Here is a 22,297-nt window from a genome sequence, read left to right on the forward strand (position 1 = left end):
TAAAGTAAAATGTGAGAGATTATAGGTGACGTGGAGATAGATAGTAGTTGTATCATTTATAAAATGGGATTACACAAGGTAACCTTTAGGGTCTCCTTTTTTTTTTTTTTTTTTTTTTTTTGTTGGTGTTCAATTTGCCAACATAGGGTCTCTTAAATATTAACCTTAGTGAACAAGTTTTCTAACTAATTTTATTTTATTTTATTTATTTATTTATTTTATTTATGATAGTCACAGAGAGAGAGAGAGAGAGAGAGGCAGAGACACAGGCAGAGGGAGAAGCAGGCTCCATGCACCGGGAGCCCGATGTGGGACTCGATCCCGGGTCTCCAGGATCGCGCCCTGGGCCAAAGGCAGGCGCCAAACCGCTGCGCCACCCAGGGATCCCTCTAACTAATTTTAAAAATGATTTTATTTACTTGTTTGAGAGTGAGCACAAGAAGGGGGAGGGGCAGAGAGAGAGGGAGTAGTAGACTCCCTGATAAGCAGGAAGCCTGGTCCCCAGGGCTCCATCCCAGGACCCATGGGATCACGACCTGATCTGAAGGCAGATGCTTAGCTGACTGAGCCACCGAGGCACCCCTCTAATTAGTTTTTCTTTGCTTTAGTTTACTCATTTCAAAAATAAAAATAATGATACCTTCTTTGACTACCTCTCAGAATTTGTTTAAATATTTAAAATATTGGCTGGTTTTGGAATATTCAAAAAAGCCTGTTTAAAGAAAGTGTTCAAATATTCAAAAAGTTTTTGAATATATAAAATTATGAAATTTTGTAAAGTATTTGGAAAGCTGAAGAATACCAGTTCTTGATGTTGTTTTCTAAAACCTCGTTTTAGAAAAGTTTTTCTAAGATAGTTTTCTTAGAGAAAACAATACTAAAGGTAGTTTAAAATTTAAAAAAGCTGCAATTGGGAACATTTAATGTTATTGTGGACATCTATGTCCCCCTAGTATGTTTATATTACATACCTTAATAGATAAAAGTTATGGAGATTATGCATTATGAAGAAAGTATTAATATATTCTCCATATTTTCTAAGTTGGAGAAATTGTTGAACAAAACATTTGAACAGATGTAACAAAATTCCATGATATATTTGGTAGGTTTTGGGCCCATATAATTGCTGGTCGTCATTTATAAGAATTTCAGTATTTTACTGAATCCAGCAAGAAAATAAATTTTAAACAGTTACTAGGAGTATAATTTTGCACTGGAATATATATTCATTTTACATAGATACATATACGTACTTAACAATACTTACATTTGTACATAGGTGTACAGAAAATTCTGGAGGCAGCCTCCCAGTCTAACAGTGGTTCATTCGTTCTTTTCTTTCTTTCTTCTTTTCTTCCTTCCTGATTTTATTTATTTATTAGCACAAGTAGGAGGAGAAACAAGCTCTGCTGAGCAGGGAGCCTGATAGGGAGCTCAATCCTAGGACCCTGGGATCATGACCTGAGTGAGGTGAAGGGAGATGCTTAACCGACTGAGCCACCCAAGCACCCCAGCAGTGGTCATTTCTTAAGAGAGCAATAGGTGGATGGTGTGCAGTGAATGAGAGCTTTCAATATTTGGAATTTTTCACATTTATTACCATGTTACTGTGTAGTAATTTTCCCTCAAACCCAGAATTAGCTTTTGGGAGAAAAAATGGATTTGGTCTATTTTCGTATTATTTTAATTCTTTAGAGAAAGTGAGCTTCCTTGTTGGAGGTTGGAAGGCTCTTAAACCTGTTAGGCGATTGCTTAAAATTTGTTGCTTAAAATTCATGTTTGTTTAAAAAAGATTTTACTTATTCATGAGAGACAAAGAGAGGCAGAGACATAGGCAGAGGGAGAAACAGGCTCCATGCAGGAAGCCTGGTGTGGGACTCGATCCTGGGACTCGGAGATCATGCCCTGAGCCAAAGGCAAACGCTCAACTTCTAAGCCACCTAGGCATGCCTTAAATTCATATTTAAATGGAATTTATTTAGCTGTTATTTGGTCGGTGGATGTATAAGTTTCATAGTCTGTTTTCTTTTGATTAAAGTCTTTTTTGGTTGTTAGATTGATGCTATTAAATGGTATGTCTCCCTAGTCATCGACCATCTTATAGTGACTCAATTGTGTATGTTTAGTTGGTTGCTAACTGGTGAGCTTTTTTGTTTTGTTTTTGAAAACAGTGTCTGGGTAGGCAGAAGAACTGTGTTTGAGGCATGATTCTGTAGTTTATCAATTTGAATTTAGTTAGGTCACTTACCCTAAGTTTATGCATCTATAAAACGTGTATAATAAATTTTCATCACATTGGGCCATTCTGAAGGTAAAAGTGATACAGCATTTGTGATAGTACTTAATAATTGACAAAGTAGATGAAAAGTAATAATTTTTTTTTCTTTCTGCTTTATTGTGCTACTGCCTTTCCTTTTTTTAGTTTGTATTTGTTGCTCTTATTTCTGGATTGATTTTACCCTGAGGCTGGCAGGCTTTTGTTCTTCTTATTCTCCAATACTTAGTCTTCAGTGTTTATTCTTTATCTCTTCCACTGTTAACGCTCTAAGAATGATGTGTATTTTTGCTTTTCTCTTATGGGATTCAGTCTCACAACTTTTTAGGTGTTTTGTGTCTATACGCACATGAAAGTGTAGTGTTATCAGCTAAATCTAAACTTCTCTTTCTTCCACAAACTTAGACTTCTTCTCTTTTTTTCTCATTTTATATATAAGGCTATTTTAATTCTTGTCCTTAGGAACTATAACAACTGTACATGATTTGGGAAAAAAAACCCTCTAAATAATGGCTAAAGAAGAATTGTCCATTCTGTGCCTTGTCTTGGTCTAGTCACTCAGAAATACAGTATTACTAGCTATGATTCTTGTTGCTTGTCGCCTCACATTATTTTTATCTGTGTATTCAGCATAGTCTATTTTGCCTTCCACATAAATTTGGGACCCCTTATTCACATACTGATATGCCACATCTGAGGCCTGTTCGGAACACTGATACTTGTGCCATATTGTCTTTCAACTGATGGTCACTTGTTTGGTACATTTCACCTTCATTCATTACTACAGAAAATAGTGCAGCTGGGTTTCTTCCTTCTGCCTGTCTCATGAAGGGTCCTGACCCATTCACACACAATTCAGAGATCTCTCAAGAGCCAAGCTTCTAGCCGTTTCAGACTCCTGTCTTACAAACTGATGAAATCCCTGTAATCCAGGTCTTTGAAGTGCGTTGTTTGCTTTTCCTCTGGTCTACCCTGGACACTCTAGCCTGAACCTAGACTTCTTTATGTCAGCAGTAAAATCCTACTCCCAAACACTCAGACTTGAAAACTTGGAATTTTCCTGGGTGCCACTTTCATTTATATCTTTTCAGTCATGAAATCCAATGAGTTGTTTCTTTTTTTTTTTTAATGTGCTTTGCATCCTTCCCTTCTTTTTTTATTCTCTGTATTAAATAACAAAAATAAAGCATTGATACTTTAGTCCAGGTCCTCATCACTTCCCCCTTGGTTTGTTATAGTTAGTTTTGAATTGGCTTTTAATTTATATTCTCTTTTCTCTCTAGTTTATACAGTAGAACTAAGCTTTCTTTAGATTATTAGATTAATTTTTACTCTGTCTCTTCATACTGTTTTGCTTGATTCACTTTATACTTTTAAAACATTTCAGATTACCTTTGCCTTCAACTGTGCAGCTTTCCTAGCTATGGATTTAAGGCTTTTAATGCAAAACTATTTTAGAAATAAAGAATTTACTTATATTTATTAGTAAGTATATAAAATTATGCTTACCACATGTATTGTGTATGCACAACACTCTGAAATGGGAACATTTACTCTATATATGAAGCTATGCATTATATATTCTCACCTATGTGTCTTGTTTTTTTGGTACTCAGTGATTTTCCAGTAGGAAAGCACAGTGATGTGTTGAGATTCTAATGCATTCCCATTAGGAAATAGCCCTCTTCTACAATCCTTCTTGAAAATTACTATTTGTAAAGAAAGATTTATTGACAAGTGTGTTACGAATGTTTAGTGTGGAAGCAGAATCACAGCTCTAACAGGAATGTTCCCTTTTTCCAAGTTAGCCCATTTCACTTCCATCTTCTTTATTAAACCTTTTCTCCATTTCATTTATTTGAATGTAGCAGTTTTTATTCTGGCACCTAAGTATGCCATGTGTTTTTGTTTTCTTGAGGCAAAATCTTCAGGTTCTTATAAGATCCCCCAAGTTTTAAATACCACTTTAGTGTATTATTCCTCTGTTAAATGCAAAGGAGAGTATGAGAAAAGAGAAACATAGATCCTCCACCACTCTCATAATTAAGTAAATCATTTTCTCATACACCAGTTTTTGAGTATACACACCTCAAATTAGTGTCTCCACAAAATTACCTGTGATTACATTTTAGAGACCTTTGGGATCATTAGTGAATTGTCAAAGCTAACAGTGGTAAATCTCAGAATGCTAAGTATCTACTATATTATAATAATGATATATCACTGACCCTCCCCTTCTACCTCACTAGATTATTAGATATCTGAGGTGAAGTTCTTCAAGATTTTTTTTGTTTGTTTTCTGAAGGGCTTAATACTCTGCATATCTGCTGTAGGTAGTCAGTGAATGTTGATTAGATTTAAATGATTCTTTAGCTTTGACCTATTAATCAGTTGAATTTGACTTTGTATTTTTCTCAGTTCTTTGTTTTTAGTTAATTATACCTTGATAATAAAACTTTATTAATCTAAGAATATTGTGCTTATGATTAACCCTAAGAGTTAAAGGAAGCTTGAAAAGTATACAAGAATGATTATTATACAATATTGTAAATGATATTGGGGATTATTTCAGAGTGAAGCATTCTGATGCCTTGAAATAGTTTCTTATTTTCACGAATATTTGGCACAGAATTATAGGTACAAGGCTGCAAAGATTATTAAAGGTAAAGTTCAAAGAGGAAAAAAATAGAAGAAATGTATATCATTACCTGTGGCTTTCATATTCTACCACTTATTTGAAGAAAATCTGTTGCATACAAGTGAATTCAGATATGAAGAAGCCTGATAAATTTATTTTGCCAGCTTGTATTTGATACCTGATCACCTTTGGAACCCAGTAAGCTTCTTTTTAAATCAGCATATTTGAAGTCCTAATACGTGCAAGGAACTGATTTGGGTATTGTGGAGGATATGAAAAAAAGAATACTGATATTGGTACCTATTTATTGAGGGTTTACAATATATGAGGTCAGTGTTTTCCAAACTGGATGGATGAATGGAGAGATGGGTTAGGTAGGTAGGTAGGTAGATAAATAGACTAAATGGAAAACAAATTGTGGCCAAATAATGTTACTTGTGATGATTGCTATGAAGGTCATAAGCAAGGTAAAACAGTTGGAGGAGGACGCGTATACATCACTAGTTGCAGAATGTGATTTCAGATGTGAAAGTTAATTCCCTTTTCCCATTTTTCTGATTACAACTAGGAAAAAAATCTGAGTTTTATACTACTATGTCTTTCACATTTCTAGATATATGCTAATCATTTTAAAAAAATGAACAAAGCAGAGATTGCACTTTAGACTCAGTCTTTGGCAAGAATTATCCAGAGAGAATTTAATATTTTATTTTCCTTATAATTAATTTTAATGTTCCCTTCTACTTACGACTGTGGGCTAGAGCAGTGTCTCAGAGAAACTTTACCACCCGCAATCAGAAATACAATTTGTGTCATGAGCCAGTTGTCACCTCTGTAAACATCACAGGAACAAAAGTTTCACCCAATATTAGTCAGTGTATACGTCATTATTTTCTATTTTGTTTTAACTGGGCTAGAATGAAAAAGTTTTCATAGTGGATTAATTAGATTATGGTTTGAAAAAAAAAGTTTAAAAAATTGCATGAAATAGAAACAAATGGGTAGGACTTTTAATTGTAAGAAAATTATCTATGCCTAATAAATTACATTCAGTTTTAACACTTTTCTGAACATTTTTCTTGGTCTTATTTTTGTATTTAATTCTTATATTTATAAAGTAATTATTATAAATATATATGTCATGTGACATATTAGACACTTCCATATTTCTACATTAATAATGTTTGTATCAGATAAACTCTCTCTTAGTATACCTTACTAAATCTCTTCTTGAACATTTTTTAAATTGTTGTGTGAAATGTTGATGTAAAAATTTGATGATTATGGCCTTTTGCTTCTTAAAAATATAAGGGTCACACATAAAAATTTTATAGCTCTTGTATTGAGCACCATACTACCTTTTCGTTCCAGATGCTGTATTTTTCAGTTCTAAAATTTCCAGTTCTTTTTTGTAGTTTTCCTTTCTCTGATGAAAACATCTAATTTTGCATTTATTTCAAGAATATTCTCCTTTACCTTATTGAAGATCACTATGATTTCTTTAAAAGTTTGTGATAATTCCAACATCTGCATCATTTTGGGGTTGGCATCTGTTGATTGTCCTTTCACTTGAGCAGTGTGGTCAGATCTTCCTGGTTGGGGTGTGTGTGTGTGTGTGTGTGTGCTGGTATGTCAAGTAAGTTTGGCTTGTATACTGAACATTTTCAGTATTATATTGTAGGACTTCTTTAAAATCCTCTTAAGAATGTTGGTTTGTTTTATTAGCAGGCATTCAACTTGATCAGGTTCAGGATGCAAGTTCTGTCTTGCCTTTTTGTGGTGATTCCAATGTCAGTTCAATTTTACAAGCATTTGTTTTGCTGTTTTAGGTGTGCCTAGCACATATGACAGTCAGGAGTTAGTGATTTACATAGATTTTAGTTCTCAAAGCCTTTGCTAGATTTATTTGGGTCTATGGCATATATGTAGGCACAATTCCAGAATGAGCCCAAGACTTAAGTTCATACACAGAATTAAAAGATCTTCCTCTCTGCTCTCTGTGGGATTCCCATATCTTTTGTAGATTCCAGGGCATCCTTTTTTCTTCCTGTGGCCAAAAAGTCATGTTTCTCTCCCATTTTTAGCCTTTAGAGTTGAAGTGGTGAGAAAAAAATTGGGATTCCTCACCATACTTTGTGGATAACAAGGGCCCCTTTTCCTAGTTACTCTGTCTGGAAATTGGTACTCTTTGGGAGTTTTAAAGTGCTGGCAACAGAGGCTGCCCTCCAACTGGAAGCGAGGCCTGACAGAATTGGGAGAGGAGGAAGAGGAGACGCCTCCTGGTGCCCACCAGTAGCATGAGGAGTCCTTTAGCTAGTCTTCTGGCTAGACAAAAGGGGTTTCTTCTGGTCTTTTGCTTCTAGCGTTGGCTGCGTGGTATGATTCTGTACTCTCTGGGATCAAAACCTAGGGATAATAAAGGAACACAAAACACTGAAATTCACTAAAGCACCAACGCAGGATCCCAACCCCTGCCTTCACTGGTTACTTTTTTTTTTTTTTTTTTTTCATTTATTCATGAGAGACACACAGAGAGAGAAGCAGAGACACAGGCAGACGGAGAAGCAGGCTCCATGCAGGGAGCCCGACATGGGACTCAGTACCGGGACTCTAGGATCACGGCCCGGGGCCAAAGGCAGGCGCCAAACCGCTGAGCCACCCAGGGATCCCTTATCACTGGTTACTCTTCTACTCGTTTCTGTCAGCTTGTTTTACCTTTCACAGTCCACAGGTAGTTCCTTTTTTATATTTGGTCTGACATTTTTAGTTGTAATCAGTGGCAGAGAGAGGCTGTAGTTGACTTAATTACTCCCCATCTTGGCTCACTGTAATTCCTATATATCCACTTTTTTCCAAGAATTTGGAAAGGATATATAAATTTTTGTATTGAGATAAAGACCATGAAAATAATTTTTTGTGGCCTAAATTTAGTTCTTTAGTAGTTTTGGAGGGAGAGTTGATTATAGTTTTTCTTTGTTACTAACAGTGTTTTAAACTATAAAGTTAAATTCTAAAGTAAATGATTTCCTTTTCATAACAGTTTTCAAAACTGTAATATTAACCTTAAACACTGTTATGGTTAAGAAATAGAATGTTTTGCTTGATAATATAAAAAGTATAAAAAGTTAATTATTTATGTGAAAATACTTTAGCCCATAGGAAACAATAGTTACAAAACCCATAGGAAGAATAGTTATAAATAAGCATTTTTATTTATCATAACAATTTTGTTAGCACTTTTATATATCAAATTCTGGTTTTCTTTTTTTTTTTAAGCTAGAGGATCCTACCCACCCACTCACCCCAACAAAAGTTTAATGTGTAGGTTTGATCTTACTAGACAGATGTTTGCATACCTCAGATTTATAATTTTAAAATAGGCATAATTTTCCCTGGTAATATCTTATACTTTTTTTTTTTTTTTTAAGATTTTATTTATTTGAAAGAGCACAAGCCAGGGATAGGGGTGGGAGGGAGAGGGAGAAGCAGTCTCCTTCCACTGAGCTGGGAGCCAGACACAGGGCTTGTTCCCAGGACCCTGAGATCATGACCAGACCTGAAGGCAGAGATGCTTAAACCAACTGAGCCACCCAGGTGCCCACCTTTTTTTTTTTTTAAAGGGGTTCTGGATTTGAGATACTGAGAAAGATGTACAATTTTACATACCCTTCACCAAATAATTTTACTTTCATTGTATGCTTAACTATACTCTGCAAACTGCTTATTAGAATATTGCCTGTCTCCAAAAGCATATTCAGTTCCATGAGGACAGAGAGATTGTCTGCCTCTTCTATTGGATCCATAGTGCCTGGTACTAATGAGTATATTTGGAATGAGTGATGAATTGTTAGACTAGATAATTTGCATTTTCTGTCATCTTTGTGCTTTTTAAATATTTTCCAGTTTTCTGTACTAAAGTATTTTATAGCCACAGAAAAAGGTTTTCAGGATTTTTTTTTTAAAGGGAAAACAATTATTAATTTTCTTTGCTGATTTTTATGTAACATTTCAGATTTTATGTGCTTTAGTGTTTGCTATTACATATGATTTATTTCAAAAATGCATTTGGAACTTTGTTTTGAAGTTTTTATACTCACATTTAGTGTAAAATCAGGAGCTGTGCCTTTGTTAAAAGTGTGATCTGGGGGACGCCTGGGTGGCTCATTGGTTGAGCATCTGCCATCGGCTCATCCCGGGTTCCTGGGATCCAGTCCCACATGGGGCTTCCTGCATGGAGACTGGTTCTCCCTCTGTGCCTCTCTCTCTCTGGTCTCTCATAAATAAAAAAAATCTGTTAAAAAAAGTGTGATCTGGGAATTCTGGCAGAATATCTGCAACATATCTTTTTGGCTTTTGCTCTTCAAAAAATTCTGGGTGATCAAGAATATTGCTACTTCAGTAGAAGTAATCCAAGCTTATATATTTAGAGTTTTAATTCAAACTTTTTTTTTAACAAAGAAATTTACTTCAGTATAAAGTCACTATTGGTCACATTATTCTTTTAGAACATGCTTTTTCTTTTTAAAAATTTTTTTAGGGCAGCCCGGGTGGCTGAGAGGTTTAGCGCCGCCTTCAGCCCAGGGCGTGATCCTGGAGACTGGGGATCGAGTCCCATGTCGGGCTCCCTGCATGGAGCCTGCTTCACCCTCTGCCTGTCTCTCTCTGTATCTCATGAGTAAATAAACAAAATATTTTAAAAAAATAAAAAATAAAAAATTTTTTAAAGATTTTATTTATTTATTCACGAGGACACATAGGGAGAGAGAGGCAGAGACACAGGCAGAGGGAGAAGCAGGCTACATGCAGGGAGCCTGATATGGGCCTGGATCCTGGGACTCCAGGATCATGCCCTGGGCCGAAGGCAGATGCTCAGCTGCTGAGCCGCCCAGGCATCCCTGAGTGTTTTTTCTTAATATTGCTTTTTCTTAGTGTTGAATCTTCTACCGTTAATTCTATTATTGTTCTCTAGTCATATTTTGCTACTTCAAGTGCATCTGATTATATGTTACTTTGATACATGCTTATGGTATCTAATATTTTATATTGTATCCCAAGCCAAAAAGTAATATGAAAGATCCTGCTATATATTTATAGGAAGGGAGAACTTGTATATTAGGGAGTGACAAATTTTAGATATAGAGAGTACTTAGTTTTTGACTTGTTGAAGTTAAATTTGTAATAAAATACATTTTCAGGCATTACAGTTGAAAATGATCTTTTAAAAATTACTTTACCGGTGAAACAAATGTCTTACTTTTTATTCCTTTATGCAAAATACTGAATTTCTGTTTTTTTAAGTTATTTAGGAAAATGGAAATTTTTAAGAATTTAAATTTCAACTTTGAATTATAAAGATAATTTTCGCAAAAATATTTGCAAGAATTAAAAAATTTATATAGTCAAGGTAAAATGAAGAAAAGTCATTTACAAGTTTTTCTACTGTGTTAGTAACTTTCTGTTGCTTTGTAATACAGTACCACAGGCTTAACTTATGGCTTAAAGCACCACAGATTTATTTTATAAATTCCATGGGTCATGACCCAATCACTAGTTGGCTGCCTTTGTCGATGGGGTTCACCAGGCTGAAATCAAGATGTCAGCCAGGCTGTGTGCTTTCATTTGAGACATGGATTTCTCTTCCAAGCTCATTTAGGTTGTTGACTGAATATAGTTATTGCTGTTAGAAGGCTCAGGTACCTGTTTAGTTTGCTGGATATGGACTGGGGGTTGCTCTCAGTTTCTACCAACCACCTTAAGTCCTAGGAGCATGTGGCCCCCTAATATGGCAGTGAGAGAGCTCTAGCTCTTTGGTGTCTCTTCTACTAAGGACACTAATCCTGTTAAATCATTACTGCATTTTTACAACCTCATTTAACTTTAAATACCTCCATGAAGTCTCTATTTTCAAATATAGTCACATTAGGTATTGGGAATTCCATATATGGATTTTGGAGGGAGAGATACTGTGGAGGGCCATTGTGGCAAGTAGAGTTGTAGAACAAGATTGTATTAAATTATAATTATTATATTTTTCAAAATAACCTATGCATGTAATTTTTTTTTTTTTTAAGTACCAAAGAGATTTTATTGGAAGCACTTCCTTCTCACACCATGCTGGATTCCCCCAAGGAGAAAAATGTTTTAGTTCTTAACACATTAGTTTTTCTGATGGTTAATTTCGTATATGTAAGCAGTATTTTTGTAACACTCTTTCTTGAATGGTCATTTTGAGATACTTAATTGACTTTTTTGCAAGAATTGATGAGGTGGTATTATTGCAGTTGTGTTGCCTTTGCTCTCTAATACCTTAATTTTGAGTGGTGGGACTCGAATTCGGTAGGACAAATTATTTTCCTCTGGCTGTATCCTCTGTGTTTACTGTGGCTTGTGGTTTTCTCTTTGTGCCATAAGTTACTAATCCTCTTAAATCATATTCTGTTTTTTGGAAATTGGTGACATTTTGTTGTGCTGATTTACTCCCCTCCCTATTCTGCTTTCATCATGAGTTTGTTTTTTACCTTTTAAAATTTTTATTCCTTTGTTTACTTCCAATAGGAGAAAGAGAAGAAAAATGTTTGTCAGTCAGATACTTGAATTGAAAGTACCAAGATTGTGCTTGTTCCAGTGTCTTTTGTGATTTCTGATTTTCTGATTTTGGAGATTTCAGGGATCCTGACCAGTACTTTCGAGGCAGTAGAGGACCATTGTTGGGATAGATGGATTGGGTTGATGATTATTTTAATTATTTTAGGTGCACATGGTGGGTTAATTCCGTTTATTATAGAACCACAAACTTTTGAAGGCATAACATTAACCTGTAAATGAGCAAGATATTAGTAAAATTTGATTGTTCTCTAGGGTGTGTCAGAAAATGAGTTATTGGGCTCTTCCAAAGTAGTCATAGAATTCATGTAATACCTATGCTCAAAACTAACATTTTTGAAATGAGTTTGCTTAAAATAACAGCATGGAGTACAAAATTTTGTTAAGTTTTGAGTAATGAGTCACTGTGGAAGAGGGCCGATGAGGGAGGTCATGAATATACCTTTCAGAGACATGAGATTGCAGTGTTTATCCAAAAGAGAAAAGTGTACATTTTCTAGAGCTGAGAAATATTGCCCAAATTCAGTGTTGGCTTGCTTTTATAAATAAATTCTTTTGGAACGTACCCTGCCCGTTCGTGTGTGAATTGATCCTTGATTCTTGGTTGCTTTCTTGCTACAGGGATAGAGCTAAGTAGTGTGATAGAGACCATGTGGCTTCTAAAGCCTTAAAGTACTTGCCATGCTCACTGACCCTCGGCCCAGTCAATAGTTAACAACTGACAACTTTAAAAATCTTTTATTTGAAATAAGTTTGTTTTGTTGGAGTAGCTGGCAGCAACTAAGATATCTCAGTTCAGGGAAAAATTTCCTCAAACTTTGGTGAAAGTTACTAGAAACTGATTTGATAGGTTGTTTTTAGATCTAAAAAGAATATATTTGATGTTCCTGCAAGTTCCTGAGGGAAGTTGAAACATTAAGGAGTTAATTAGACTGAAGTCCAAGCTATTGTTTAGTGCCTTTGTTTTAAATTGGTAAGTCTTGAGTAGCCATAGGAAGGGGCAGGTCAAGACTGGGACTTCATTTCAATACCTGAGGTCTGAGGGACATGAAGACTTTATATAAATACAGGGTTGTCATATGAGATTACATACATTAGAACATAGCATTTGAGGGGAAGAAGCTTAAATTTGGGATCAGGGTTCAGACACAACACTATCAGTAGACCTGGAAAAGTTAAAATAGTCATAACTGAGGGAATAATTTGATGGAACTAACAGGAATCAGCAGCTACTTTAGAAAACAAGGTAGGAGGGAGCCAGGCCCAAGAAATAGACGGGTGGGATTAAAACCTATATATGAGGGGTGCCTAGGTAGCTCAGTTGGGTAAGTACCTGACTCTTGATTTTGACTCAGGTCATGATCTTAGGGTCATGGGATCAAGCCCCCTACCTCCCACAACTCCACCCTCAATGGGGAGTCTCCCTGGAATTCTTTTTCCCTCTGCCCCTCCCCACATGCACGCACATTCTCTCTCTCTCTCTCTCTCTCTCTCTCTCTCTCTCTCTCTCTCAAATAAATAAATAAGTAAGTAAGTAATCTTAAAAAACAAGAAAACCCACCAAAACTATACATGAAAAACTGGGTATGTAGAAAGCCCAAGCTTAGAGTGCATGCAGCCCTAATCTTCTCACTGAAGCGTAGAGATGGGAATCATCAGGCAAATAGAAAAAAAAGGTTCCAGAATAAACTTCCATTCTTTAACATTTTCCAGTGCAAAACCAGATCAAACTTTGAGAATATAGGGAGCATTACATTCCCAGTTTTTGGTGAGGAGTTGATACATCTGATTAGAATGAGGGTTGCAATGAAGCTTGGCACTTCCTAATGGCAGCATTACAGCAGAATAAGTTGTCAGCTGGGTAAGACAGGTTTATTACTGTGTATCAGGCATTCTGATATCTCCTGTAGATATAAAGATTATTCTCTCTTGATACACATTGTATTACTTATAGAAGTTTTTAAAAAGCTCTGAATGGTCTGGCAGTTTAGCACTTTTTTCTTTTTCTAAAATACTGAATGTTACAGTGATGGTCCTACAATTCTCAACAAATGGTCTTTGAGAGAGGTCCTGGAGGACTGAGTTTGATGTTGAGGATGACAACAGGAATGTATAGAACACTTAAATTTGGAGATAGAAATTGAATAGAAGGGAAAAAAAGAAAAAGGGCACCTAGGTTCAAAGTCTGACTTGATTTTGGCTCAAGTCATGATCTCAGGGTTTTGAGATCAAGCCCCAAAGTGGGCTCCACACTGGGTGTGGGGCATGCTTAGGATTCTCTCTCCCCCTCTGCCCTCCCCCCCAAAACAAAGAAAGAATTTGAATAAAAGGTAAAGTGGATGATGACAAGCTGTCTCTGTAATCTTGTGCTCAGTTCACATTAGTTCATTAAATGTATAAATTTATACTTCACCTACTTAATAAAGAACTTTGAAATAGCGTATCAAAATTAGGCACTGGTGAAAATATATTTTATATTTACAGTAAAACTAATCAATATAGCAGAGAAGTAGATGTTAGTAGACATTTGAGATTTATGTTCAGACAAGTAAAATAAACATGAGCAAGCTTACTTAAAAGCCAAGGCACAAGAAGGGAAAAACATGTTAAATCATCTTTTTTTTTTCTTTCATAGAGAACATAAGTATGTAGAAACTAGCTGAATCATTCTCCTGTTTTTGCATTCAAGGAGAATATACTTTGGGAATTCTTGCATAAGGGATTTTTTTTTTTTTTTTTTTTTTTTTTTTTTTTTTTTTGCATAAGGGATTTTTTTTTCTTTTTCTTTTTGGTTAAAGATAATTGTTTCTTTAACAAATGGGTAAAACAATGTTCTAGAGCAAGTCTTTCATCAATCTTTGTAAGTTGAAGACTTAATATTAAATTTTAGTTAAGGCATTCATTGAGAAGTAGATAAAATGATCTGACTATTTTCTGATGATCAGATTTAATGAAGAAATGAGATTTTACTTTATTTTTATTTTTAAGAATTTATTTATTCATGAGAGGCACAGAGAGAGAGAGGCAGAGGGAGAAGCAGGCTCCTCACAGGGAGCCCAATGTGGGGCTGGATCCCCCTACCAGAGCCAAAGGAGATGCTCAACCGCTGAGCCACCCAGGTGTCCCTAAACAAGTATCTATTTTCTCCCAGACACTGAAGATAGTTTGGAGAAAAGGAAAAAATTTAAACAAAAAAAAGACATGGTTTCTATTCTTAGAGCTTATTCTCGTATAGGAGAGGGCAAGAGTGGATCTCAGATGGGCAGCATCCAGGGCTTACTGAGAAATTGACCTTTACTTTATACATACAGCTTTTTGTAAGCACTATAGAATGTGTTGATTTTATTTTGTACCTAGTATAAAAGAAAGTAGACTGGCATACAGGTAGGAATTGAAGCCACACATATTAAAATTCCCCGTGAGTTTGGCAAAGATAGCTTCCTAAATGATCTGATGGGATCTTGACCCTAATGCTTAGCAGTATTAACAGATGGGCGCTTCTGTGGGAACTTAAAGGGAAGGACATTTGTACTTCTCCCACAATTGATTTCACGTGAATATCTCTTGTACCATTAACATCTTATTAACTTAAACTGTATTAAAGGAACTTTAATCCTTTGACCTTGGGTGTCACAAAGAGTGACAGTACTTTATTTATTTGAGAGCGAGAGAACATGTGCACGAGCCTGGTGAGGGGCAGAGGGAGAAGCAGACTCCCTGTTGAGCAGGGAGCCCAGTGTGGAGCTCCATCCCTCAGGACCTGAGCCAAAGACAGCCCCTTAACCAACTGAGCCGCCCAGGTGCCCCTGTGTTGGTCCTTTTAATAATCAGGTAGTAGTTAAATGATCAGACAAGTAAACATGAAAGTACTATGTTGAGTGCTTCAGGTGAATGACAATACAGTGAGGAGCTATTGATCTGGCTGGAAAGGTAGGGAAGGCTTTCTTCATTAGGTGTTGCTCAAAACTAAGATGGATGAGTACACATTAACTAGTGAGGAGATCCTGGTGAAGAATATTCCAAATGTAGGGAATGAGCCCATTTTTAATTTAGGCTCTGTGGCGGAAAACTGAAAAAAAGATTATTGTGCCAGGAGCAAAGGGCTTAAGAAGGAGCATGGAGTGAGATGAGACTGGAAAGGTTGGCAGGAGTTCGACTATGTGTTTATTCAAAGCATGGGAAATCATTGACCTTTTTAAGGGAATATTAGTGATCTGATCAGATTCGGTTTTGAAAAGATAGACATGCACATCCATTTAGAGGTGTTCTCTGGGTGAAAATGGAGCTGGGTTGTGGTGGTTAGAGGAGGAAGAGGAGACAAATATGGGGAAAACTTGGTAGAAATCAGTAGAATTCATTGATAGATGGGTTATAAGGGGTGCTACAGCAAAAGCTCTGTTGCAGTGTTGTAATGGCCAAAACTTAATTTTTAGATTTGAAGTTCTAGCATTATAGTTAAAATCGTATCATCACTGAGTTATAGAGGAAGTTTTAATTTAAGCTTAGTTATTTGTTCATTGCCTGATTCTTTCTCCCCCCTTTAGCTGTTATCTCTTTGAGCAGTTTTATTATCCTTTGCTTAAATTAGAAATTTCAAAATAAAATTATTTTTTGGTGGAGAAGATTACTGCTAAACCTTAAATCTCTTGATTTCTAAAAAGTTTTGAGATCTAATTCATACACCATATAATTAATCACTTTGAAGTGTACAGTTCAGTGGCATTTAGTATGGTTGTACAACGTTACCACAATTTTAAATTTTGTCACCCCCAAAAAGAAATGTTGTACCTATTAGTAGTTATTCATCATTGCTTCCCAATTCCCCCAATTGTAGGCAGTCACAAATAGATTTGCCTTTTCTGAACATAATTATATAAATGGAATCTTATAATATCTGGTCTGTTTAATATGACTTTTTAAACTGAGTATAATGTTTTCAAGGATCATCTATTTTGTAGCATGTATCAGTATTTTTTCCTTTTTTATGACTAATATTTTGAATGGATGTAACACTTTTTTATCCATTTTTCAGTTAATGGACATTTGGGTGGTTTCCACTTTTTAAATGACTTTTTTATGAATAATGTTGCACTGACCATTGTGTACAGGTTTTTATGTGAATATATATTTTCACATCTTTTAGGTATATGCCTGGGAGTGGAATTGCTGGGTCAAATTACATATTACTGTGTTTCACTTTTTGAGGAACTGCCAAGCCATTTTCCAAAGCTGCTGCGCCGTTTTACATTCCCACTAGCTATGCATAAGGGTTCTAGTTTCTCCACATCCTTACTTACACTTGTTATTATCTGTTTTTTTGATTATAAACAAGTAAGTGTGACATTGTAACTCATTGTGGTTTTGATTTGCATTTTCTTAAGGGCTAATGATGTTGAACTTGATTTTTAAAAGAAAGCAACACTTTGATTTTACTGAGAATGTAAAAATGGAAATGTTTAGTGATTTCATGTTATTGCTTAGAGACCATTAGTTTTGTTGTATTTAAAATTTGTTCTTCTTTTTATCAGTTGTATTCCCTGAATGACTACAAACCACCCATTTCTAAAGCAAAAATGACCCAAATTACTAAGGCAGCCATCAAAGCTATTAAGGTGAGTAATACATTTTATGCTTGTGTTTTCAGGAGAAAACACCCTACTACTATTTTAGAGAGAGGATAATTATTACATTATACAGTTGACCATTGAACATCACAGATTTGATCTGCACAGGTCCACTTACTTGATCTGCACAGGTCGGCTTACATGTGAACTTTTTTTGATAAGTACAATGCAATACTCTGAATATGTTTTCCTTATGGTTTTCTTAGTAGCATATTATCTCCAGCTTACTTTGTTATAAGAATACAGCATATGTAACATAGAACATGTAACATAGAAAATATGTGTTAATTAACTGTTATCAGTAAGGCTTCCAGTTAGCAGTAGTTAATTTTGGGGGTTATCCAAAGTTATATGTGAATTTTTGACTCTGCAGGGGATTGGTTGTTTAAGGGTCAGCTGTATTTTCTTCCTCTTTATGGGGTTAAGACATGTAAATACATATACTTAAAAATACAAAAATGATAAACTATTATCCTATTCTCACCCGTGAACTCCTCCACCTAGAGATGAATGTGTCCGTTATTTGTCACACTGACTTTATAGAATTTTGGTAAAGGTTTCTAAATAAAAATTAATGTGTTTTTTTTCTTATTGATTCTATTATAGATTATATTATAGAAAATGAACCAATTTGAGAAATAATTAAACCTTATTATATATAGGACATTTGAACTCCGTGAGAAGAAGCCACAGGCCTTTAGCCATTGCTCTTATATAGAGGTTTTGAACCAATCTATGTTGACTCATTGATACTTCAGAAAATTTCAGAGAAAGTTTGTACTTTTCTGTAGAGAGATATACACATGTACAAACTTTTGCATAAAATGTTGGACTTTAAGGACCTTTAAGTTCAGCCATAAATACCTCTTTCTAAGAGGCACTTGTCCACAAAGCCAAGACTCCTTGCTGTAGTAGGGCTGTCAAAATAGACAATGAATGAGTGCTTATATTTAATTAAGTAGGCTTTAACTTGTGGGTGTTTGGTGATATGTTTCCCTACTGTAAATAGCCAGAGGCACCAATTATTTAAATAAATTGTCTTTGAATGACAGCATTATCTCTTAGATTTAACAAATTTTTATTTACAGAGAGAATCACCATTAGGAGAAAATTCAGATAGTTCATTTTTTCAGTGTTCTGATGGTCAAAGCTTAATTTTCACACTTGCAGTTAATTTTTTACATTATAATTAAAATCCCTGTATTTATATGCATAGTATCAAAGAGGTGATAAAGTGATAAGGACAGTGACCAGGAAGCATTTAAGCAAGAGATCTTCAAAAAAGAGTGATTTTTCAGGGTGTCTGATAGACTTTGTATATAGAATGCTCACTCTCTTGTGCTTTCTTTGTCCTGTTTTACATTCTGATCTGATTTTTATGATTATGATTCTGAGTATGCAAATATGTGTATTACAATTTTTAGTCTGGAAATAATTGATGCCTTTTATATAATTTGAGCAGAATAAAAAAGTTTTTTTCATTAAAGTATAGTTGATAACACTATGTTCTACTTTTAGGTATACAGCATAGTGATTCAACATCTTTTCATATGTGTTGTGCTCACCACAAGGGTAGCTATTCTCTGTCACCATACATTGCTATTAGAATATCATTGATTATATTCCCTATGCCACCTTTTGTCCCCATGATCTATATTCATTTCATAATTGGAAGCCTGTGTCTACCCCCCTTCATCTATTTTGCCCCTCTTTCTGTCCCCCTTCTCTCTGAGCAGAATATTTTTTTATTAAAATAGTCTGTAAGGTATTGGCATCAACATTATTCCCACTTTTCAGATGCAGGAAGGGTCTAAGAAAAATTAAGTAATCTGCAGTAGTCAGAATAAATACAGCTAGATTTGAACCCAAGTTTCAGTCCATCTAAACATTATATACTGTACTATTTTGATTTATTGTTCCTGCTTTAAATTTTTTAATCTTGAAAATTCAAACATGTTCCAAAATATTATAATGAGCAACGCATAGTCTTCCCTTAGATTTATTTGCCAGTAAACATTTTGCTACATTTGGTCTATTTCTACACACACACATTTATTGGCTGAATCATTTGAGAGTTAGTTTCAGATTTCATTCATAATAGCACTTAATCCCTAAATACTTGAATTTGAATCTTCTTTCAAAGAATAGACATTTCCTAAGTTAGTTACTTAGGAAAGTATTGTACACTGATCACATGTAAGAAATTACAAAATATAGTAAGACCATATATTCATTTTTTTGTCCTGTCACTCAGCCTTACCCAGCCTTTTTGTTTTGTTTTTCATGTCATTGATATTTTTGAAGACCTCAGACCAATTGCTTTGCCAGTACTGTATTTTTTAAACTCCATGTAGTACATATGTAAATTGAGATTTGAGCTGCCTTTTAAAATCAGATTTAAATGATACTGTGTTTTATATTGAGGTAAGTCATTGTGTTTTTTTTTTTTTTTAATCAGTGTTTAGAGACATGGTTATTTTAATGGGTGCTTGTTGGCATTGTACACTGTCAGCAAAATTTCACAGATAATCTGTTGGGGAAGAAGGCCCATGTGAATTGATGAACTTTGAATTAAAGTTTAGTAGCAGTTTTACTCAGAATTACATGTAAAGTAGCTAGAAGCAAAAGGACTGTCAAGATGTTTTCTAGGAGAATTATTATTTAATAAAAATAACTTAGTGTAATTAATATTTTGTATGCTGAAGTGTTTTAGTACTTTTAAGTAGTTTTGAATTTTTTGTTAAAGTGACCTACACTGTTGAGTAAACTGTTCCTTTATAGTATGAAAATTTTAGCTAAGCTTTAACTTGTACATTTGGATTTGATGACTGTAAGTAATGACATTTTCCTTTATTTTGACTTTTGAATTTCATAAATGCAGTTCAGAGGAATGTTTGTGTGTGTCTCCTCTCCTTGTTTACCATCTTTAAACAAATACGGTAATCATGCAGTTACCATTGAGGTATTAAAATTTATTAAGCACAAATTTTAGATACCTTTTGCTTTAATTTATGATTTCTAATTTATTCCTTTTTAGGTTTATCCATAATGTTTCTAAAACTTACATATATTTTCTTATAATTAATAATAGTCCATTACTCATTTTTAATTTGTATGTTCACTTCTGCTGATTTTTGGCTGATCCATGAGAACTTTATACATCTCTGTATCTTATTATATATACTTGTTCCATTTTCCAGGAGAAGCAGAAGGAGATAATGAAGTTGAAAAACTCCCTTGCATACATTTATTAATGCTATTTGTTTAGTTATTTGATATTTCTAGTACTACTCTAATTTGATAATACCATAGGAAATCTTTTCCTTCCATGAAAGTAATAATACACATCTGCCACTATGCTTATTACATGCACTTTGCTGTCAACATAACAATTTGTGAAAGTATGGTTTTATAAGGACTATGATCAAATTCTTTTATGTCTCATAATACACTTTGGATATACAGTTGGCCCTTGAATACCCTGGGGGTTAAAGTGCTCATCCCCCCATGCAGTTAAGAATCTATGTATAACTTTGGACTCCCCAAAGCTTACTGATAGCCTACTGTTGACCAGAAACCCTACTAATAAGATAAATAGTTGTATTAACATTTATTTTGTATGTTGTATGTATTATATACTGTATTCTTACAGTTAAGTCAAATGTTAAGAAACATCATAAGAGAAAATATATTTATAGCACTGTACTGTTTATTGAAAAAAAAAAAAAGAATGTGTAAGTGGACCCATGCAGTTCAAACCTGTGTTCGAGGGTCAGTTGTACTGACCATGTATGTACTTCAAGAATTCCTTTACTAGTTAAATATAGTTTAATTGCTTATAAAGGTGAGTGACATGTTTCTCAAAATTCATGATTCAAATTCATTGTTTTGATAGACCTTTGAAACAGTGTTATACCTATGTTTAACAGAAAAATTCGAATCTGTATTGAACAGGTTTTAAAACCATATCATGTTTTTTCTTTTAGTTCTATAAACATGTGGTACAGAGCGTTGAGAAATTCATTCAGAAAGTAAGTATATAAATATTTTCAAAATATACGTTAAATGTACTATAATTATAGAATAATGCCTTGTGCTCTGTTCTCTAAATACTAAAGTTTAAATTGTTTTGATGGACTGTTCAAAAATAATTCCATTTATTTTCTTTTCTGATTAAGAAATATGGGCACCTGGATCACTCAGTCAGTTAAGGGTCCGACTTGATCTCAGCTTAGGTCTTGATCTCAGGGTTGTAAGTTTAAGCCCAGAACATTGCGCTCCACCAGCGTCGAACCTACTTAAAAAAATAAATAAATAAAAAGATAGTGCTTTTTGGATAATTCTAAAAACAATAGTTCCATAATTCTAAAAATAATAGTTCTCATTCAGGTAGATGTTCTTGTTAACTTGTACTGCCATAGTGAGCATCTGTCACGTGAAAAAAATGGTGTATGTATGATTGATTTTAAATATAATTATAAATGTGTTGCTTTTAAAGCCTTTAAAGAAATTCTCGCTTGTCATTTCAAGCAGAATACCTAGGAACAGCTCTAGATAAGATGTGATTAAGACATTGCCTACCAGCTACTTCTCTTCTGCTGATTCATATTGTCTCATCCATTAGGATTTTATACATCTCAACATCTTATTTTATAGACCTGAAGTTCCATTTTCTAGAGTAAGCAAAGGGTGATGAAGTTGAAAAAAGCTGTCTCATACACATTTAGTAATACTCTTTTTTTTTTTTAAGATTTTATTTATTTATTCATGAGAGACACAGGGACAGAGAGAGGCAGAGACACAGACAGAGGGAGAAGCAGGCTCCATGCAGGGAGCCCGATGTGGAACTGGATCCTGGGTCTCCAGGATCACACCCTGGGCTGAAGACGGTGCTAAACTGCTGAGCCACCCAGGCTACCCTAGTAATACTTTTTATAAGCAGAGTCCAAGGTGACTAGATTATAGTTTTTTGCCCTCTTAGTGATCAGTGCCCTATTCATTCCGCAGTTTTTGACAGGAGTACATAGGGCTTAAAACTTATGAAATGATACTGTGTTTGTACTTTACTGTAATTGAATTTAGATTTGATATTCTGCCCATGTTCATGTGCCTAGACGTAACCAGAACAAGTAAGTTTGAGAATAAGTGGTATATGGC

At 34.8% G+C, this 22,297-nt stretch overlaps 1 protein-coding gene and 1 pseudogene across 26 annotated transcripts in view; one reads left to right on the forward strand and one right to left on the reverse strand.

The window, feature by feature from the left end:
- SCAF8 (SR-related CTD associated factor 8) overlaps positions 1–22,297 on the forward strand; it is a 221,958-nt gene that overhangs the window by 15,957 nt on the left and 183,704 nt on the right. For all 26 annotated transcript variants that reach the window (XR_005353701.1, XR_005353705.1, XR_005353698.1 and 23 more), the window contains 2 exons: positions 17,045–17,128; positions 21,127–21,171. Coding sequence is in view for 3 of the 26 variants with exons in the window: in XM_038526407.1 (XP_038382335.1) it covers positions 17,045–17,128; positions 21,127–21,171 (129 nt within the window). In the remaining 23 variants the exon portion in view is untranslated. The remainder of the gene's footprint in view (positions 1–17,044; positions 17,129–21,126; positions 21,172–22,297) is intronic.
- LOC102157211 lies at positions 2,778–6,449 on the reverse strand (annotated as a pseudogene).

This window comes from Canis lupus, chromosome 1 (genome assembly GCF_011100685.1).
Source record: "Canis lupus familiaris isolate Mischka breed German Shepherd chromosome 1, alternate assembly UU_Cfam_GSD_1.0, whole genome shotgun sequence".
Taxonomy (NCBI): domain Eukaryota; kingdom Metazoa; phylum Chordata; class Mammalia; order Carnivora; family Canidae; genus Canis; species Canis lupus.